The sequence below is a fragment of the Talpa occidentalis genome, unplaced genomic scaffold (assembly GCF_014898055.3).
Source record: "Talpa occidentalis isolate TD23 unplaced genomic scaffold, MPIMG_talOcc4v2.1, whole genome shotgun sequence".
NCBI lineage: Eukaryota > Metazoa > Chordata > Mammalia > Eulipotyphla > Talpidae > Talpa > Talpa occidentalis.
The window spans coordinates 108,306,917-108,327,972 of NW_026555331.1; the positions used below are offsets into that span (position 1 = coordinate 108,306,917).

General features: G+C 37.2%; 1 protein-coding gene across 2 annotated transcripts in view; it reads left to right on the forward strand.

The window, feature by feature from the left end:
• Positions 1 to 20,460, forward strand: part of AVL9 (AVL9 cell migration associated) — a 38,915-nt gene extending 18,455 nt beyond the window's left edge. Inside the window, exons 9-16 of one of the 2 annotated variants that reach the window (XM_037510005.2) lie at positions 1,741 to 1,810; positions 2,042 to 2,577; positions 6,528 to 6,662; positions 7,786 to 8,005; positions 10,170 to 10,287; positions 14,031 to 14,084; positions 14,585 to 14,673; positions 15,914 to 20,460. In XM_037510005.2, the coding sequence (XP_037365902.1) occupies positions 1,741 to 1,810; positions 2,042 to 2,577; positions 6,528 to 6,662; positions 7,786 to 8,005; positions 10,170 to 10,287; positions 14,031 to 14,084; positions 14,585 to 14,673; positions 15,914 to 16,029 (1,338 nt within the window). In that variant the 3' untranslated portion in view covers positions 16,030 to 20,460. Of the gene's footprint in view, positions 1 to 1,740; positions 1,811 to 2,041; positions 2,578 to 6,527; positions 6,669 to 7,785; positions 8,006 to 10,169; positions 10,288 to 14,030; positions 14,085 to 14,584; positions 14,674 to 15,913 lie in introns of both variants that reach the window. The other variant, XM_037509998.2, reaches the window with a different exon arrangement.
• The last annotated feature ends 596 nt before the right edge of the window (positions 20,461 to 21,056 follow it).

A 21,056-nucleotide genomic window follows, 5' to 3' on the forward strand; every position in this document is an offset into this window, starting at 1 on the left:
AAAAATTACAGATACACTCTTCTTATTGATTTGATAAAATTGGGTTGTGCTTTAAAGCCCAAACTTGGTTTCTCTGTACCTGGAAAGCACTTCTTATATATTACCAATATGTAAGTCAAGCACAGATGAATGTGGATGCTAAACTCTGTCAAATAGCACTTTAGTGTCACTAAATGATTTAATTGTTTGAAAAAGAAAAAAAACTTGGGCCTCCCTGGTGGCGCAAGGGGTTAAGACGCAACCTATGAAGCTATCCTCAGCCACTGCAGCATGAGTTCGATCCCCGGCCAGGGAGCTACCCACATGTTGTAGCAGACCTCCTGCCTCACCAGCTGTCCCTCAGCAGTGTATTTCAGTCATTCCTCCTGTTCTGTTCCCCACTCTGTCTCTAGTGAATCCTCTCACTCCCCACACCTCTGGCCTGTACCCTAGATCTTGTATGCATAAATAAATAACTCTTTAAAAGAAAAAGAAAAAAAACAAAAACAAAAACTTACCCAAGCAAATGTTTGCTTGTTTTTTGCAACTATTTTGATTATAGTCAGGTACCATTTAAAAATGGTCCCAGCATGCTACACCACACAGCCTAAGTGTTAGAAGGCTAGACCATCTAGGTTTGTGTAATTACATTTGTGTAATGACATTTGCACAATGAGGTTGAAATCACCTAGCAACACATTTCTCAGAATGTAACCCCATAATTAAGTGATGCATGATTATAGTACCAAGTGGTAGGTTTAGTGCAATATCTGACAGAATCCATTTTCCAATTCATATTTTCTCAATTTTTATTCTGAAAAATGTTAAATCTAAATTTTTAAAATGTTAAAAACAAAAATGTCTATAGAACTATATAATGAATACTTTTATACCCTTTGTATATGCCAGTTAACATTTTGCCATTTTGCATTATTAGTAGCTTATTTTTATGTCTTCATTCCCCCCATTCCTCATAATTTCAAGTTATGGTGATTCACCCCAAATACTTTAGAATATATTTCTTAACAACATGAGTTTACCTACAAAACAAAAACACTATTTTTACTTATAAGAAATAAGTCCATTTTCAAGTTTCCCCCCTATCTTTATAATGACCTTTATAGCTGGTTGCTTTTTTCAGTCTGGGACCAAGACCTATATGTGGCATTGTTAGCTTCTCTTTAATCTCAAACACTTCGCCATCTTGTTCTTTTTTTCTTTTTCTTTTTCATTATGTAGTTTTTGTTTTGAAGAATTCAGACTAGTTGTGTTGAAACATTAGACTTGTCTGATTGTTTTCATGTGACTAGTTTCAGATTATATATTTTTGGCAAGAATACTATACAGGTGGTCTTGTGTCCTTCTCAGGACATTACACCAGGAGACCCATAGCTGTATGTACTATTATTGGTGATGTGGTTTGAGCATTTGATTTAAAGTGATGGTCGCCAGATTTCTTCATATTAAGGTATTTGTCTTTCCCTTTGTAATTAATAGGTAATCTGTGGGATGATAAATTTAAGACTATTGAATATCCTATTGCCCAACAATCTTTCATGATAGTTTTAGCATCCATTGATAACTTTCATCTGGATTATGGTTGATGCTTGGTGATTTTCTAATTCTGTAATTAATTTCTGTATGTATTACATGTCACTCTTTTGTAAAGAAAAGTTTTTCCCTTACTTCCCCCATCTTTTTTTTAAGTGTCATTATGGATTCATGGATTTTCTAATTTAATTTTGGTTAAATTCTTTTCAGGTCCTCTTTTACATTTCCCCAGTGAATAAATTGGTGGGTGCCCTGATGACTGTGTTATCCCTTTTTCCAGGTAAGAGGATTGCAGCATTTATTCTATCCTTTATTTAACTTATATTGGAACTTTCAGTGATAAGTTTTCAAGGCTGTACACATTAGTGTTTGCTCTTTTAATTTTAATATTTTAACAATTCTTTTTGACATAAGCTTATAGGAGAGTTCCACTATATAGAACACAATATATAGCTCTTATTTTCTTCAACCTTTTTATAAGCCATGCTGTTCTCCAATATTGATGTTTTAGGCATGATTGAACATGGTCTCAGTGATTGTTCTCAGTACAGACCCCGAAAGAGTACATCTGAAGATACTGGGCTTCAAGAAAGTAATCCCCCTGCAGATGATTTTGTTTCTATGCCTGTTGCCGGCATTTCAAATACTGACTTGGGAACTGTCAAGAAAATCATGACAGGAAACCATGGAGGAGATGCTGCTATCAAGATTGAAGAACCTTTGTTCAAAGTAGATGACAACAGCAAAGGACAGGAACCCAGTGACACCAATCAATATTTGAAACTTCCTACTCGTCCATCTCCAGAGTCTTCAGAAAGTGACTGGGAGACCCTGGATCCTAGTATCTTAGAAGACCACACATTGAAAGAAAGTGAACAGGTGGAATCAGAACAGACAAACTTATTTCCAAAAGACTTGGTGCCCTCCGACAGTCCTCCAATTACTGTGCAACCTCAAGCTAATACAGGCCAGGTAGTCCTGATACCAGGTCTAATTTCTGGTTTGGAAGAGGACCAATATGGCATGCCCCTGGCCATCTTCACAAAGGTAAAGTTTAATGTCCTTTAGAATTTAATTTGTTAAATATATATTTGGGTCTGAAAATTTTCCTTGAACACTGTACATACACACCAAATATATACCACTATGTGTGAACTCTGTGACCATAGTATAAGGCTGTAGGGAATTAATTCAGGGAGAGTTGTTTAGGCAGAGGATATTCAAATACTACATTTCCAAAAGCTGCCATTTCATAAGGAAAAAAGTGCTTATGGGTTGACTTTAATTGTGATTAGTCTTGCTTTTTGTTTACCCATTAGAGCAGGGAAAGATCATAGATTTCTAATTTTATGTAAAATTTTGCCTGAAAATGTTTAGATGGCTAATTTACATATCAGTATACCTCACAGATATAGTGTTTGGGTTAACTTTCTCTAAAAATTATTTTTTAATCTTTATGAAAAACTAAAATATATTTGTCGCTTTTTAAATAACTTAAATACAGCATAGTAAATCATGTTGTATCTTTGATTTAGGAACTTATGTCCTGAGTGTATGTTTTCTTCTACTACTGTACTCTTGAGTAAATTCTTTCTGGCTTCATCCACCCTTGTAAGTGAGTTCTTTTCCTGAGTCAGCATTGCACTTAGCGGAGATCACTGTCTTTATCTATTTTGTGAACTGAAATTATCTCAATTCGTTTCATTATTTAGCTAATGCAATTTCTTGAAACTGGTGTTTATGAACCTGAAAAGAAAATTCAGGGCTCTCAAACTGCTGGGTATGGTCAGTAGCATAGATTGTGGGTTTTCTGAGCTCACATGAGGCTGTGCTGACTGCCTGCACCTTTCAGATCCCTACACAGCAGCTTCACCCACCCAACCTCTGATTTTTGGCACTGTGGATATATTAAGAGGGAAATTAACTGTGAGTTTGCTGTGAATTAAAGTAATGTGAAAGTGTTCTGTGTGCTGTCTGTATACCAGGTTTGGCAGAATGTTCTATTTGTATACATCATACAATACCAAATATTTGATGGGCTGCCACCATCATTATTGTAAATAAAACATCTTTTGTTTTGTGTTTTACTTTGTACTTATTAATATCTAATGTGTTGTTTAATAACAATTTTAAATACATATACCGATTCTTTTCATGTCACCAACTTTAGAATGTAAAACGTTCTTAAAAGTGAAGTGTGTTTTAGGCTTTTTGTAATCTTTAGGTTTCTTAGCATGCTTGCACAGAAGGAATTATGTTAGCAAAACATATTGAAAAATAATTTCAAAAATCACTGAAGACCAGAAGCATGGAAAATTGCTAGAGTAGCAAGCTTTGATGAGACTAATAAGCTGACTGGTTCCCTGACTCAGTTACCATGTGAATAAATGGAATCAAATTTCTAAATAATAAAACAGTGAACTCTGAAGAGATTCCCCAGTTCTACAGCTTTCTGTCCTTTCTCTAGTGCTTGAAATTGCCTGAGGATGTCAATCTTAAAAATGAGACTTACTGTATATATGCCATAGATACTAGGATTCAAAAATATGTTTGTACCTTTGCTGAAAACTGTTTTAGGAGGTGTAGAGAAGAAACAGGCGCTGAGAGGAGAGGGGACTGGATGCAAACTGTCAGGCATCCAAGGGTGAGGAGAACGAATAGGGTAGCCCAAAAAGAGGAAGAAAATTAGAAAATGAACTGTACCTGTGTGATATATATATACTGAGGTACTACTCCATTCTGTCACTAGAGAGAAGTCAAAGGAGGATGAGGAAATGGAAGAGAGATAAAAGAGGAAGTTAGAGTAACTATTTTCGGATGTGAAAAATCAGTCCTGAGGGCTGATTGTAATCTTCTGTCCTCTCTCTGAAAGAGAGCAATATAGAATTGGCAATACCCTGTTGCAAAGCAGAATAGGGCCAGCCAGAAAGGACCTTGGATTTAGGATAGTGGCTTATTTTAATCTGCTGAGACACCTTCACTCTCCTCTTTTCCAATTATGAGATAATATTTATTATTTAGTAAAAATCAATTGAATCTTACCATAAATGGAACTCTGGTTCAAAGGAACTTCACTCTAATTAAATAAAAGTGATTTTTCACTATTAGTATTTGAGGGATAAGGAAGATAATTTTAGGCAAATCACTGAAAAAGTTTTCAACATGATTTTTTTGCATGTTTTAAAAGATCAGCAGCTATTTCTTAGTTTAATTACGTATATCTGATACTTTTTTAAATATTCATTGCCTCCACCAGAAGATGACTTAATTTAGAATTCTCTTAAACTTCAGTTTGTAACATTTTTAGTAAAATGATGAATTTATGAAAGTTAAAAGTTCATGTAGGTGGAAACTGAGTTTTTTATTTCCCACACATATTAAAGTTCCTTTATGTGTTGCTCCTGAATTTGTATTTGATTTGCTTACTTGCAGGTTGTCATTTTCAAACTTTAGGGAACCTATAAATAACTTGACAGCTTGACGTGTTTAGAAACAAGTAGTTGGGAAGAAAGGGAGTCTTTGGTTTCTGAATACATAGCCCATGCAGAGCATGAACCTTAAGTGAACCAGCTATTTTAACTAATTCTGAATGAGGAACTGGGGTTCTATCAGCCTTTAGTCACCAGAGGGGCACCAGTTGAGAAGCACTGTAGCCTCTCTATTACCTGGACTTGTATTTGTTTTTGCTGCTGTTACAGAGTTTGATTGATCTGGTAAAGACATTATCAAGAATAAGAATAAAACCAAATCCATAGACCTGTATTCCAACTTTTCGAAGTCTTCTCCCATATTAAGTGTTTAATACCTATCCCAGATGCAGTGAAGAGCATGAAGTAACAAGAGGTCTATCTTCTGCCCTAGAGAGTGTTCCCAATTTTTTTTTTAAGGATGTCAAGTTTTAAAACTCTATCCTAGAACTCGAGATTAAAAACAAGTTCAGAAACAGCACATCTGCCCTACTGGCTTCAGACACAAATTTTGCCACTTGCTAAAAATCTTCTTGATGTAGAGTCTTTCAGCAGAAGTTTAATTTCTTCCTTTTGTACATCATTCCAATGTTAACACTTTTATTCTCAGGAAATATGCTGGGTTTTGTACACCCGACTGCTTGCTATGATTGGACAATTCAACAATAATGCTCAGTTAAACACACAACTACTCAGGATCATTTTTGCTTTAAACACTTAATAGCAAATATCTTAAAATGTTTTTCATTATTTTTAACAGTAGCACAGTGAAATACCTTGTGCAGTGCTTTGCTACTTTCATAATAGTACTTTGGTGATTATGGCCAGATGCATGTGTTTTAAATTTTTACTGGAAGAACTAACAGCTTTCTACCAGACAATATACTTTTTTTTTTAAAGATTTATTTATTTATGTATACAGGAACTGGGGTATAGGCCAGAGGTGTGGAGGGTGAGAGGATTCACCAGAGACAGAGTGGGGAACAATGCAGGCAGACTGACTGAAATACACTGCTGGGGAGAGCAGCAGGGTGAGCCAGGAGAGGTCTACTGCGCCATGTGGGTAGCTCCCTGGCCAGGGATCAAGCTTGAGCTGCAGTGGCTGCGGATAGCTTCATAGGTTGTGTCTTAACCCCTGCGCCACCAGGGAGGCCCCCAGACAATATACTTTAAATGGGCTTAATACTTCATTTCCTAAATGAAAAAGTTCAGCTCATTAGTTACTGTGGAGGCTTTCAAATTGAACCAAGAACAAAGTGATCACGTAAGACAGCCCTCATGTTAAATGACCTTGTCAAGATTTGACCATTCATGAGCAACATTAGCAATTAACTGAACTTAACTTAAGGTTCCCCTGGAATATAATTGTAGTGAGTTAAAGATTAGCTGCTTTAGGAATGGCATGGGATTGGGTAGCTTGGGAGTTTCTTCTACTCTTAGCTACCATTCCCATGATTAGTCTCTAGAAGAGAGAGAGAGGTAGCTATTGCATCACTTTTCTGATGTTTCCTATTTACTCATAATTTATAGGGATACCTGTGTTTACCCTATATGGCATTGCAGCAGCATCATCTTCTCTCTGATGTCACCGTCCGGGGATTTGTTGCTGGAGCTACTAACATCCTTTTCCGACAACAGAAACACCTCAGTGATGCCATTGTGGAAGTAGGTGTACGTATGAGCGTGTGTCCTTGATGCTGCTGGTCCCGGTTTTCCTTTCTTAAATGTAATTATGAAGGCATTGTTTCCTGTATGCTAGGCATTATAAACACCTTAGGTTTATTTTCATAACCTTTGAGATAGATTTTATTACTGTCTCTATTTTACACCTGCAGGAACTAAGGAACAAAGAGCTCAAACCGCTGCTAAGTGTTGAGGCAGGATTCCAACCCAGGCAAGGTGGTCCTACTACAATCTCACAATTAAAATGGGCTTATTGTTCAAATAGTTTAAATACTTCTATATTATTTAGTAGCTCCTGTTATCAAGAGGAAGAAAGCTATGGATAAATTCTTGCCACCATAACAATATATGAAAATTTAAATCATTTGTTCATTTTCACAATTGAAGTAATTTTTTAAATTTTCAATGACCTAATGTTTTTGTAGTTTCTGACGGAAAGTACTAAGACATGTTTCTGACAAAATGTTCATAATATAATAAATGAAAAATCTAGGATTCAGAACTATATGTATTATGATCTTAATTTTGAGAAAGGAAAATATATATCTTCCGAGGCAGGAGAATACAGACGGGAGGACCACAGGGTTGAGTCAACATTACTGGTTATGTACTACTGTTGAAGTTGGGTGGAGAGTCATAGGTATTTGTTTTTATCATTATACTTCAAAATAGTAAATTATGTTTCTTTCTTCGTATCTCCAATTTTATATAATAAAAATACTCCAGTGTTTCTATGCCTTCAAAGAAAAAATGTTAAGGATTATTATAGTTGTTAATTGTGTATATTGCTAATTGGTGATTAAGATAGTTTTTACTATATGCCTCTATATTTTCTGAAATATTTACTATCATTGAATTACTTTTTTAATTCAAAATTATAAATCTATGCTTATATTCTCTAAAAACAGAAAATGAGCAATTTTTTAAATAAAGGAAACAAACTACAGTGTGAAAACCTGTATCTTTCTTAGAGTCATCATTTGAGGATGTAGTTATTCCTACTTTTTATTTCCAGCTCCAACTTCCCAATAGTTCACTCTTTAATGTGTAGCTTGGAGGTCTGCGTGAATGCCCAGACTCTTACTTGTACCTGGGTACCCTTTAGGTAGAAGAAGCGCTGATCCAAATCCATGATCCAGAACTCAAGAAGCTGCTTAACCCAACTACTGCAGACCTAAGATTTGCAGATTACCTAGTGAGGCACGTGACAGAGAACCGGGATGACGTCTTCCTAGATGGCACAGGCTGGGAAGGAGGTGACGAATGGATCCGAGCTCAGTTTGCAGTCTACATCCACGCACTGCTGGCTGCCACGCTGCAGTTAGGTAAGAAACACATGGCCACTTTTTCACTTTGTAGCACTTGTGATGTTTTGAATTGTATAAAAAATATACCTTCTGTATAGAAAAATTCCCTGTTATTCCCTCACACAGAGATAGCCACCCTTATTCAAGGTGGCCCTTCAATAAGAATTATTCCCATTACACATTTTTTAAAACTTAGTTTTTCTTATTAATAAATACAGCTCTTTCACACCTTTATGTCACTGTTTAGTATTCCATATATGGAACCATATGTCAGTATTTGGGGTTATTTATAAATACTGCTTACATGTTTTAAGATAGATAAAGGGACAAAAGAGAAATGTGACAAAAATCATTGGAAATAACATTCTGAAGGATTAAACCTTCAAATTCATGCCCCATTCTAAGAATTATTATTCCTATTAAATGGTTAAAATGGTACAAGTAAACATAAATTGCTCCTATATTAAAATGACCTCATTATATATCTCTGTATGTATCTATAGATACATACAGAGATATATAAAGAGAAATGAATCTCTGCAATGAGATTTCTCATCTTGGACACTTACCTCCCAGGACACTTAGTAAATATGCAGCAGATTTGCTGTTATTGAACTTTTCCCCTCCTTTTTTTCTGGGGGTTTCATTAATAATTATGATGAAATACAAATAACCTAATATTTATCTCTTAACCACTTCTAAGTGTAGAGTCTTTCAGTGGCAGTAAGTACATGCACATTGTAGTGTCATTAGATTTTCTTAATCAGTCCTACCACTACCACTCCCAGGTTAGTTATACACAGAGTGTATAGGGAGTCTTAAACCCAGGCTTCGGGCATGTTCTTCATCTCTAAAGGAGAGCTATGGGACAAGTTCTTTTTTGTTATTGGTATATTTTTAAATATTTGCCTCTTCTACAAATGTGGCAGCTAAGAAATAAAAGGTAATTTCTCTAAGCCAGAATCATTCAGTAATCTAATAAGAAAACCCTAGTCTCTTCTAGTCAGGTAGCCTCATTATTAATTAATTTACTTTTTAAAAAGATTTGTCGAGGTAGTTGTAAGCACAGAACAGTAGCTACCCTTTTTTGGTATTTTTTTATTACCTTTTTTTTTTGAAATTCATGTGTGCAGGCATCTATTCTGAGCACTTTGTATCTACTGTCTCATTTCTTCTTCACAAAAAATAAAGGTAGATTCCTGTCATCCCCAATTTACAAAAGAGGAAACCAGGCACACAAAGGTTAAATAGACTTGCTCATCTGTCTGGATGAGGCTGACCTAGAATTTAAACCCAAGCAGTCTGACTCAGGCTCATGCTGTTAACCATGTCAAAGAAGAAATTCAGCCCTAGAAATGCTTGAGAAATATGTTCTTAAAAGAACTTCCATATGCTGCATTATTTACATATAGACACATCTATCCTCTCTTTCTCTCCCAACAACAAAAGACACAGATCCTACCTTCAGAGCAAGCAGCGTGCAATTCATATATAAAGCAATAGCAATATGCATCATTTCTCCCAACTTTTTCTAGCCTTCCAGGTAGAAGAAATGCTCTTCATGCATCTTGGTAGCTTCCACATGGTATTGACAGAGTCGAAAAGTTTTAAACATTAGATATGAAAATCCCCTTGTTATTTTGACAGTGAAATTCATGGAAACTTGAAAGTGAGTTTTACCAACTAGTGAGAAAATCCACAGAACAGAAGGTGTGATTTAAAGAACCAAGTCATGTATTCATCCTTAATCTTTCTCCATAGAAAAATGAGATTTGTGAAAAGACAGAAAGATACTATACCTAGCCCATATGTGTTCATCAGTATGTTTACTCATTATCCAGTCCATAGTTTTTGTTTAATAAATAAGACAATGCTTCCTAACTTCAGTAAGCAGAACGTGGAAATATTTTGGAATTGTAAGGAACCTTATAAAATATTTGGTTTGGCCCTCTATTTTCCAGTTAGGAAAAGGAAGTTACTTTAGGTCACAGAACTTTCACAGGATTTCTGGAACTAGGGTCAAGTTTCCTGATATCTGGTAGATTTCCCCCTCCCCAATAAAAAAGCAGGCGTTTGCGGGGAGGGGGAGCGGCAAAGCCATTCCTTTACCTTTTTTGGTTGTTAATCTTTACGTCCCTGATTGACCGCAGTCCAGCTCAAATTTTAAATATTTACTTAACAGATAATGAAAAGATACTATCGGACTATGGCACAACCTTTGTTACAGCATGGAAGAACACTCACAATTACAGGGTCTGGAACAGCAACAAGCATCCAGCACTTGCAGAAATAAATCCAAAGTAAGTACATCCTCTGAAGATTGATGGAGAGCCTGTGATGTAGTTGATATACTAAATGTGCCCAATATAAGGAAATTATAACTTAACTTTGATGATATCGTGGATATCTTACAGAATCTCCTTAAACAGATGATTAAAAGAGCCCCACATACAGAAAAACAGCTAAAAACTGCTTCCCTAGTCACACCACTTACACAGAAAACTCAAGGCGTTTTTGGAAGCTCTAACATTTCTTCCAGCCCTCAGCATGGTTCAGAGAGAAAATCCTGGCACAAGTGATGCTCAATGCACAGTGGTTCTTCTCTCCCTTTCTCTAGAGCTATGTCTTAACAGAATGGTCAAACAAGATAGAAGCCTCCAAGAAAATACTGCTGATGTTAAATCTGAAAGGTTATTTTATTTTTTTATTGAGGTGTAATTGATGCATAGCATATTAGTTCAGGTGTACCACATGATGACTCACTGTGTACATTACCAATCACCACAATAAATGTAGTTACCATAGAAAGGTATAAATTTTTTGCACATAAAGAGAACTTTCAGTATTTGTCTTAGCAATCCTCAAATATGCTGTACAATATTATTGACTCCAGTCACCTATATTGTGCACTACGTCCCTGAGACATTATTTTTAAAACATGAAATTTAAAAACTAAAATTGATATTTGAACTCCTGGACGAAAAACCTAGTTTCCACATCAGGTTCTAAAATCCAAAAAAAAAATAATGTCTGTTGCAGTAGAGGTGTAATACATTTAAACATGCTGTGGATTGAGGCAGTTATGAAGTAATACCATTTGTGTGAATGGAACAGAGTGAAGCTGGAGATCAAATGATGTAATGTATTGTATACCCTGGGAACTTACTTTCTAAATTAAAAGATTAAAATAATTGTGTTTTCAGTGATGTACCCATACACTGAGTGTTTTCATTTGTGTTTTTTTTAAAGATTTATTTATTTATGCATACAAGAGCTGGGGTACAGGCCAGAGATGCGGAGGGTGAGGATTCATAGTGCGGTGCTTAACCCCTTGCGCCACCAGGGAGACCTCATTTGTATTTTAAACTTTTACTTCTTGGTGAGAAGCAGACAAAATCAACTTTGTACTGCATACAATATTATTTGGGAGCTAGGATTAATTTTACCAGACTGGAGGTGTGATTTAAATGGCGCTAGACAGCATATATGAGTACGCACACAAAATCCAGATATTTATGACATAGTAACTTGGGGAGGCATCTGCAAGACAAGAATGAGGTGATGCAGTGGGATTTTAGTTGTCATGTCCAACTTTATATCCTCCGTTGAGAGAAATGATGGTTTGGTGTTGATTTTGGTAAATTTAATCATCATACTGAGCTATTACAGAAACGAATGTGGTTAAAAACAGAATTAGAAGGCAAAAACATTTTAATAGTATTAAATGAAAGTTAAGAAACAATTCATAGTAATCTCCCTCACTAACCACAAGGTCTGTGTTCTAAAGAGTGATGTAGGGAAACAGATGTGAAGGGAAACAGCTGTTCTCCTAGTGGTGCTCATAATAACAGGACTCCAGTCACATCTGCCATGACCCGCAGCAGGGGCAGCTTCTTAGCCTCATCCCGTTACTCTACATGGAGAGACTGGTCAGATTTTTACCCAGCCACTGCATCTGCGTTAGGGCCTTTAACTTTAACAACTCTGCAGATGTCTTTCTTTTTTTTTTAATGAAATGCCCTTATTTTACATCCTTGCTCATTTTTTCACAGTATAGGATTTCTTCCCCCTTAGCCCGTATGGAAAGCTCTATAGATTTTAATATAGGTTCTTAAAAGGCTTATGTGTGACAGTTTTAAAGGATTATAAAACAGTACTTTCTAAATTGTGTAAATAAATTATTTAGATTTAAGCTAAAGAAGTACCCGAAATAAATATGTAGGAAAATTATAGAGAGAAGAGCAGATTTTCAGTGTTTTCACCAAGTCAAAAACAAATAATAGTCTTCAGTTGTTATCAGGGGGGTATAATTTAGAAATAGTCCAAGTAAATCATATGATTTGACATCCATGAAGCCTTTCTTTAACTCCTGGAGATCAGAGAAGACAGTTCTCTAACTTCCCTTAGTAAGCAGCAGACAGATATTTGCAGCGTGGATGAAACTAAAGGGGATTATGCTAAGCAAAATAAATCAGAAGCAAAAATTCAAATAATTTCATTCATGTGGTATATGAAAAACAAAGTAAAGAAATAGACAAAAGCAAAACAAAGCCTTGATATCAGACTGCAGAGCTGAGACTACCATAACAGGAGGGTGGGGGACTGGGAGCTAAGCAGGCAGAGGTCCAATGGGTTATGGTGGAAGAGTATTGGGACGCTGGTCATGGGCACGGTGTCATAGAATACATTTGTAGAGATGTAAACTTATACCCCTAAAACATACAGTGTTATAAACCAGTGTTATCTCAATATACATAATTTTTGTTAAAAGGACACATCTCATCCTTTAAGTGCAGTTTTTCCAGGAATACAGAAAATGATTAAGTAATCCCTCAAATTTTTTCAACCTGTGCTTCAGGAAATCAAAAGAAAAAAGTTGTTAATATGCTTAAAGAAATGTTATCGGCCTCCTGGGTTGAGTGCAGCACTGTGAAGCTGCCCGCAGACTGCAGTGCGGGTTCCATTCCTGGCCAGACAGGGAGATACCCACATGGCACGGCAGACCTCTCCTGCCAAGCCCGCTGCTCCCTGCCTGTTCTGCTTCCTACTCTGTCTCTGGTGAATCTTCTCACCCTCCCGCGCCTCTGACCTGTACCCCAGTTCTTGTATAAATAAATAAATCTTAAAAATATATATATATTTTTAAAAAATTGGTATCATTTGAAAAGCTGTAAGTAGCATTTTGAGGTTTTTGTAGTAGTTATAGATTTCATAAGGGTCACTTTCTTTGTTAGACCCCAAGCGTGAGATAAGAATTTAGCTACTTATTAACTCCTTTTATTGTGTGGCTTTGGTCAAGTTGCCTATTTTTTTAATATCTATACTTTTTCCCTTTGAATATTTTTAAGACCTGCATTTTAAGTTGCTTTTCTAATAGAAAGTACAGATTCTGCTGATCTGTCCACAGAAATCTTTGTACTACAAATAGGACACATTTATGAGATTTAAAGTATAATCCATGGGCATAACGCAGTGGTTCTAACCCTGACTGTCTGAGGAACTTGTAAAATATGTTGATGCTTGGGCCCTGCCAAAGGAAAAAAAAAAACAAACAAACCCTATTTTACAGGTGAGGAAAGCTGGCATAGGTTCCCATAGTTGGAAGTGGAGAGCTGCGATCAAAACTCCATTTCCTGGGCCTCCCTGGTGGTGCAAGGGGTTAAGCACAGCACTGTGAAGCTATCCGCAGCCTCTGCAGCATGAGTTCAATCCCCGGCCAGGGAGCTACCCACATGGCACAGCAGACCTCTCCTGTCTTACCCTCCTGTCTCTGCTCCCCTCAGCAGTGTTTTTCAATCAGTCTGCCTGTTCTGTTCCCCACTCTGTCTCTGGTGAATCCTCTCACCCCTCATACTTCTGTCCTGTACCCCACTTCTTGTATGCATAAATAAATAAATCTTTAAAAAAAACCAAACTCCATTTCCTGATAGCACCACCACCCAGTTGAGTCACATCAGTGGTTTTACCAGTCCTTCCTTGTGATAACGCTTTTGCAGCTTTATCAGTGAAATATTCATAGTAGAAACCAAACTTTGTTTTACAGCCATCCATTTCAAGGCCAGTATTCAGTGTCAGACATGAAGTTAAGATTCTCACAGTGAGTATTTCAAGAAAATACTAGGAAACGTCTTATGTCTGAATTTATGCCATGTGTTTCTGTGCTAATTGGGAATTGTTTCTCTTCACTTGTTAGACTTGTGCTTCAAATAGTAACCAAATATGTGCATAACGTTCTCTAGCTCAGCAGTGTGTATGTTTCAAAGTGAAAACACTGCTGTTCTATGGAGAGTGGTGTGAATTAATAACAAGATCTACCATATTTATTCTGGTGAAATAACTTTAGCAAATCATAACTAGGGAGAATTAACCATACATTCTTATGTCCTTATCACTTTTTGGCTCATTTGCATCTTTTAATATTTTATAAAAAATCATATGCTTAAAATGTTCATACATTAATTTATGCATAGCAAATAATGAATAATTAGTTTTTTCTCAATGGTAATTTGGAATGCTTATAAAGTAGTTATTGTGTGTGTATGTGTGAGAGAAAGAGAGATTTTAAAATTGTACTTAACACTTCATTCCTTTACTCAGTTCTGTTCAAAACAGTGAACGTGGCAAAAAAATTGGAAGTGTCATGGTCACAACCAGCCGGAATGTTGTACAAACAGGAAAAGCTGTTGGTAAGGCATGCCTTTGACCGGGCACAGATTTGAGTTATTACACATTCCTTCTTTATCGTCAGTATACCAGTGATGCTGCTACATATAGATGCTGCTACATAAATCCTAATGCCAGTTCTCTTCAAAAATAGTGGGAATATATGATTCAGCTTGTCATTTCACTTTATCTTCAGTGTCTGACATAATGCCATTTTTTTATACAAGAACCAGGGTACAGGACAGAGGTGCTGGAGGGTGAGAGAATTCACCAGAGACAGAGCGGGGAGCAGAACAGGCAAACAGACCAAAGACACTGCTGAGGGTCGCATTGAGCAAGGCAGGAGAGGTCTGCTGCGCTATGTGGTTATCTCCCTGGCCGGCCAGTAATCAAACCCGCGCTGCAGAGGCTGCGGACAGCTTCACAGCACTGTGCTCAACACGCTGCGCTGCCGGGGAAGCCCCATAATGCCATTTTTAAATAACATTTTGTTTTAACAAAATTGACCTGAGGCAGATAGACATCTTCACTTGTTGCAACATCATTTTAGATGAAAAAGCAAATTTCCTGGGCCTCCCCAGGTGGCGCAGCAGGTTGAGCGCCATGCTATGAAGCTGTCCGCAGCTTCTGTAGCACCTGTTCGAATCCTGGCCAGCCAAGGAGATAACCCACATGCCATGGCAGACTTCTCCTGCCTTGCCCACTGTTCCCCTCAGCAGTGTCCTTGGTTTGTCTGCCTGTTCTGCTCCCCACTCTGTCTCTGGTGAATTCTCTCACCCTCCTGCGCCTCTGACCTGTACCCTAGTTCTTGTATAAATAATCTTTTTTGAAAAAAAAAATATTAAAAAAAAAGAAAAGGCAAATTTCCTTACAGAAGCCTAATCATACGCTTCCCTGTGTGGGCCATTATCAGTTACCAACTTGGGTTTAGTGTACAGAAAGCCCATGGTACTTTTTCAGCGCCCCAAAGGATTCAGAGCACACAGCCAATGTTGAGAACCACTGACTTACATGTAGGTTTTAAGAAAGGAGTTTACTGGATACCCTCAGATGCCTGGAGAGACTTTTACACAGAAATTATCCAGTTTCCTTTAAGACATCTCCATGGAAAAAGGATTGCTTTCAAACTAGAAATTTCAATGATATTTGGTAACTATTAATGTATTACAATAAGCTAATACTTATTAATTAGCATTGGTGTTTCACTATCATTTAACAAGAATGAAGACATTTTTCCTTTTGTTTTTCCCTCCTTACATCCAGGCCAGTCAGTTGGAGGAGCTTTTTCCAGTGCAAAGACAGCTATGTCTTCCTGGCTTTCTACTTTCACCAACTCCACCCCCCAGAGTCTCACCGAGCCGCCCGAAGGGAAGCCTTGAGAAGCAATCCGAAGACTGCTATTGCTTTCTTAGGTTTAAGAGTTCCCTGTCTGTCTGCTGATCCCAGACTGTTCCTCTTCGTTGGCCACAGGTCCACAGCAGGGGCCTGAGATGTCGAACTGTTTACATGGACAGTGCCCTCAGTCTAAATGAACGTCGTCGGATGCTGGAAAGATGAAATCACAACCATAAGCAGGGATGGCTTTCGAGGTTGGGGTTTAAATTGACTACTTTTATTTCAATCTGAGCCTGATTAAAACACACAGTGAACCTTCTAATGAATTTTGAGTTTGATATATACATTTGTTTACTTTAGAAAAGTTTTTACTTGTGTAAATTTTGTTGTTTTGCTATTTGACTCTCCAGATGGTCGATGTAGTTTCTATTTGCTAAAATTAAGTTATATTACTATTTAAATTTCTCTAAAGTTGACCCTAAAATGTGCTTATAAAGTTAAGAGGTCATACAGTCCAGCCCTTTGTTATATTTTGCTTAATTACAATTATATTTTGCTTAATTCTTTTGTTGGTTTCTGATCACAAAACACTTTCATCAGCTCACTTCCTCCCAAAATCATGAAAGTCAAGGGATGGCAGTTCTGAGGTTGGAGTGGAATATTTTGTTTCACGTGTTTAACTTGTTCTTTCCCTATTCTTAAATATTTGCTTTGAGTCATCAAGGAGTCATTATGCTTTCTTCTTCCTAATTGTGCAAATGAGTGTGCAGAAAAATGGCATAGTGACAGTTTTACTAGTGTTGGAGCAGTTTAACATGAATATGCATTTAGGGCAAGGTTTTAAACACCTACGTGTCAGTTCTGTCAACTCTAGTCATGTTGCGGTCTTGTACAGGCATTTTTTAATCCAAAGTTTGTGCCTTCTATTTCTTCTTTTAAACAGTTTTCCATTGGGTGTTTACAGACCTGCAAATTGTTTTCTTGACCTACTCTTCATAAAGCTTTTCCAGGCTTTTGGCTTTCCCTGACCAAAAATACTCCTGCAATCAATCCCTACCCTCTTCTGAAAGTATTTATTTTAAAAAAATGATCCATAAATATTAAGTAGAAGTCTTGTCTTAGCTCACATTTAGAAAAGCAAGAGGCGAGAGAAGAAAACTACATCCATGAGATCAGTTGTGTTTCATAAAGCATATCTGGTTTCATTTTAGACCTGTGCAAATGTGTGCTAGTTACTGAAGATTTTTAACAACTGAATCTCATCAGCTCTCATTTGCTTTTTAAGGGGACTTTGGATGGGTAATCTCAGGGAGTACTTATGAGGAGCAGATTGCTGTTTCTGTAATGGGATATTTGGAAAATACATTGTGAGTATAAAATACGTGTGCTATAAAGAATATTGGGAAATAAGGGGCCTACTTAACAAGGACCCTATTTATATTTGATTTATCCTTTGAGAAATGTTTATGTAAGTAAACCCTCTTAGGGCATGTGACTGAACATAGGGAAATAATCTAAATATCTCTAAATTATCCAATTTGTGTTTTGACACAAGTCCAGCAAATCTAGAAGCTTGCTTCCATTTGAACATAACTCAAGACTTTAGTAATGATAAATAAAAGGGCTTATTGTGAAAATTCCATTAATTCCACTTCCTCTAGGAAAGATAACCTCAGGAAATACTATTTGAAGAGAAGAAAGTAATACCAAACAAACCTTAAAAGGTTCTTTAATCAGTGTTGCACTGAGACTATAAAGAATTCATTCCAACATCTTGTTTCATGAGGCCACATCATCAGTTGGAGTGTGAGATAGTGTATTCGTGTGCAGTTAGTAGCTCAGCTGCCAGAAGTTCACAGTGCTAAGAGCTCACTGTGAGGGCTCAGCCGTAAGCTGCTGGTTCATGTGGTAGTTTGTATGGTTTATATAGTTGGGGTAAACTCCCATCTCTCCCTAATTCAAAAGCAGTCCAATCCACATTTGGGAATCCCACTGAAACAAAAAATAGTTACATGAAGTTTAACTTTTAGTATCACTTGTTCCCCCATTTTAGTATAGACCTTAATTAAACTTTGTATTAATGTTTCTAGTTAAGAGTTTTAACTCTTAAAATGATCACTTAACTGACTTTCAACATAAAATGAACATCTCAGAGGGAGAACATTTGTCATAGAAATGGTCAACAGACTATACCTGTGTTTCCTTCTAGGAGGTGCTGGAGTTTTCAGGGAGCAACGGCAAGGGCCCCAAGGCGGCCAGCACAATTGAAGGCAGGAAGTGTGGCCACTTCCAGCTTAGGTTCCGGGATCCAGCTGAGTGACCAGCTCACAAACCGTAGCCTCCCTCCAATCCCTGACTCTGAGCAGCCCTAGGAACCAACACTGGGCCACACTGACAAAGTTGTGTGTTTTGGTTGGCCACACTCTCTCCATTGCCTTTGTGTCCAAGCACCGGGGGTTTGTTAAGGAGGCATAAGGGAGCCAGGGTCCAGCCAGGCATTTGCATGGTGTGCCAGGCACAGAGACTGAAGCTGTAGCTTGGTGTGGCCTCACAGCTGTCTAAGTGACTTAAAAGCAGTGTTTGGAAAAGTTCCTGGCATACTTGGAGTCCTGCCAGACATTATAATGGCAACAACATAGAAAAGGAAAGGAGAGTTAAAGCCAGGTGAACAGAAAAAGTTGCATGTCAAGGTAAAGCTTAGAGTTATTTTACATATGCATTTGGCTACATAACCAGTATGAATAGTCTATGCCCACATCCATTAGTGTTTTACTAGTTCCCAAGCCTGAAACAATTCTCATCTACTTCGTGCTTTAGGAAACACAGCAGCAGTATCCTTGGGCAGCAAACCAAAGCATATGACATCACTTCCTCAACCTTACCTTGCTTTCCAAGTTCTGTATTAATTTTTTTTTTTTTTTTGAGAATGATTTACTTTGGAAAGACAAAAAGCAATTAAGAAGGGAAAGAAGTGAGAAGTTGTTGCAACGCCGTTGAACCAAGGTACTTAAAATCTGAGTGAAAGTATTTTGAGAGCAGTATTGAATATACTAAAGATTACAGAATTCTTTTGCAAAAATGCTGGAATTTTAATCTGCTAGTTACACGTTTTATAGTGAAGCTGTAACATTATCTCCCTGGCAGGAAGGTTTGGTTTTCATTTGATGTTTTTTGGAAGTTACAGCCTGTGGTTCTTCTTCCTCAGGCCTGGTGAGAAGACTGGGTGCCCTCAGCTCTGTGGGACCAGTGGGTTGTTTCTGAACCACATGAGCTTTTTCTCTACCACAGCAGTTTAAGAAAGTAGCCCATTCAGACAGTAGCTGTTAAATGTTGCCTATTATTGTATCATGAAGTTGGTAGGGACTCTTGAAGTGGCATTGGCATTTGCATAATGGGATTCTTTAACCAGAGGTGGCACGGCATCGTGGCCTTTCCACCCACTTCCTTGGTGGCTCTTAAACATGATCAGGAATGAAGCCCTAGTTCTAGAAGGTGATTGTCATTCCATGTAGCATAATGTGCCACTAAGTTTTTCCATTCCAGGTCTTTGTACTTCGTAACATTGGAATTGTTTTTTCATAATTTCCAACATTCCATAAATACTTGTCAAAGACAAAGAAAAGGAATGTGGATCTTTACTCTTTTCATATAAATAACTTCGTACACATGACTTCCTGCTTTCATTATGAACAATAAACTAGCTCCCTTGTATACAAAGTTAAAAGATTGTGCACGTATAAGGGGTTGAATCTATTTTGTAAAATTCTATTGCATTTGTATTTCTGTGCTGTTCTAAAGTTTACCTTTTTACTTAAATTAATTGAAGATATAGAAACTATATATTTAAATCATGTAAATGGGACACAATTAGGGATTTTTTCCAATCTTATTTTGCATCAGCCTCTCTCTCTCTCTCTCTCTCTCTCTTTCTCTCTATCTCTCTCTCTCCCTCACAAATACACACACACACATAGAGAATGCTGCTCAAATTTTTTTTGTGTGCAATATAAACATTTGAACATTTCAGCCAGGTACTGAGCCAGAAAAGGTAATTGAAGTTTTTAGAAAGCTTCTGTACTTAGAAAATATTTTGTTTTCTTGAAATATTAATAATGTATAGCTGGCAAAATAGGATCAAGACTTAAATGTTTCAGATCATTTGGTCATTGGTTCCTAAACTTAGGAAGTATTTGATTAACAAGTTGGTGAGGCATTTCATGGTTACAAAAAACTGCTTAAATATTTGAAATTAAAGGTTTTCCACAAGCCCTTTCTAAGGAAGTTTATCTGTTGCACATGTTTTGATGAGAAAGGAAGTTTCTCTTTGCTCTAGTAATTTTATAATTTGTACTACTTCTTTGTTTCTCTTATGATTTGTTTAAGAAATGTTAAAATTATAAATCATGTCTAATCATACTGAATTGTAAAACTTATGCTGTATCTTTATTTTAAGGAAAAAGGAGAATAAAATTATCCTGTTTGTCCTGTACTTGGCCTGTCTTTTTAGAAGTACCCTTTACCTTTGTGTCATCAGTGTGATTTCTGGCCTGCTCCCCCATCAGACAGGTTTGGGGATAATGTGAACACAGTGAATTGGAAGACTTGTTCATTGAATCTCTCATAGACATTGCTTATGGTGACACCTCAGTTTTTAAGGTAGTGACCCCTGCAGGAAGGGAACTTTGTTTATGTGAAATGCTAAGTGCGTGGCATTACACAAAGTACAACCAGACAGTGGCTGGTGACATGACACAGCAGTATTCTCTGACATGGTCCCTTAGCACCACAGAACTGATGAGGTGATATGAGGATAACAGAGCTTGGCCACCAATATTGCCCCTTTCCTGATGACCTGCTTGGGCTGGGCTCCAAGGTCCACTATGGTAAGCTGATGATTCTCCAATGAAGAGCTGCCTGCACTTCATTCTGATAGGATGGCGTTTATAAATATTGAACCTGGTAACATCTGGAAAGAGTGTGATTATGGAGCCATATCTTTCTAAGGAATAACTCCTTGCAAAGGACTTAACTCTGCCCGTAGTAATTTACACAGAGCTGGGGAACCACACTG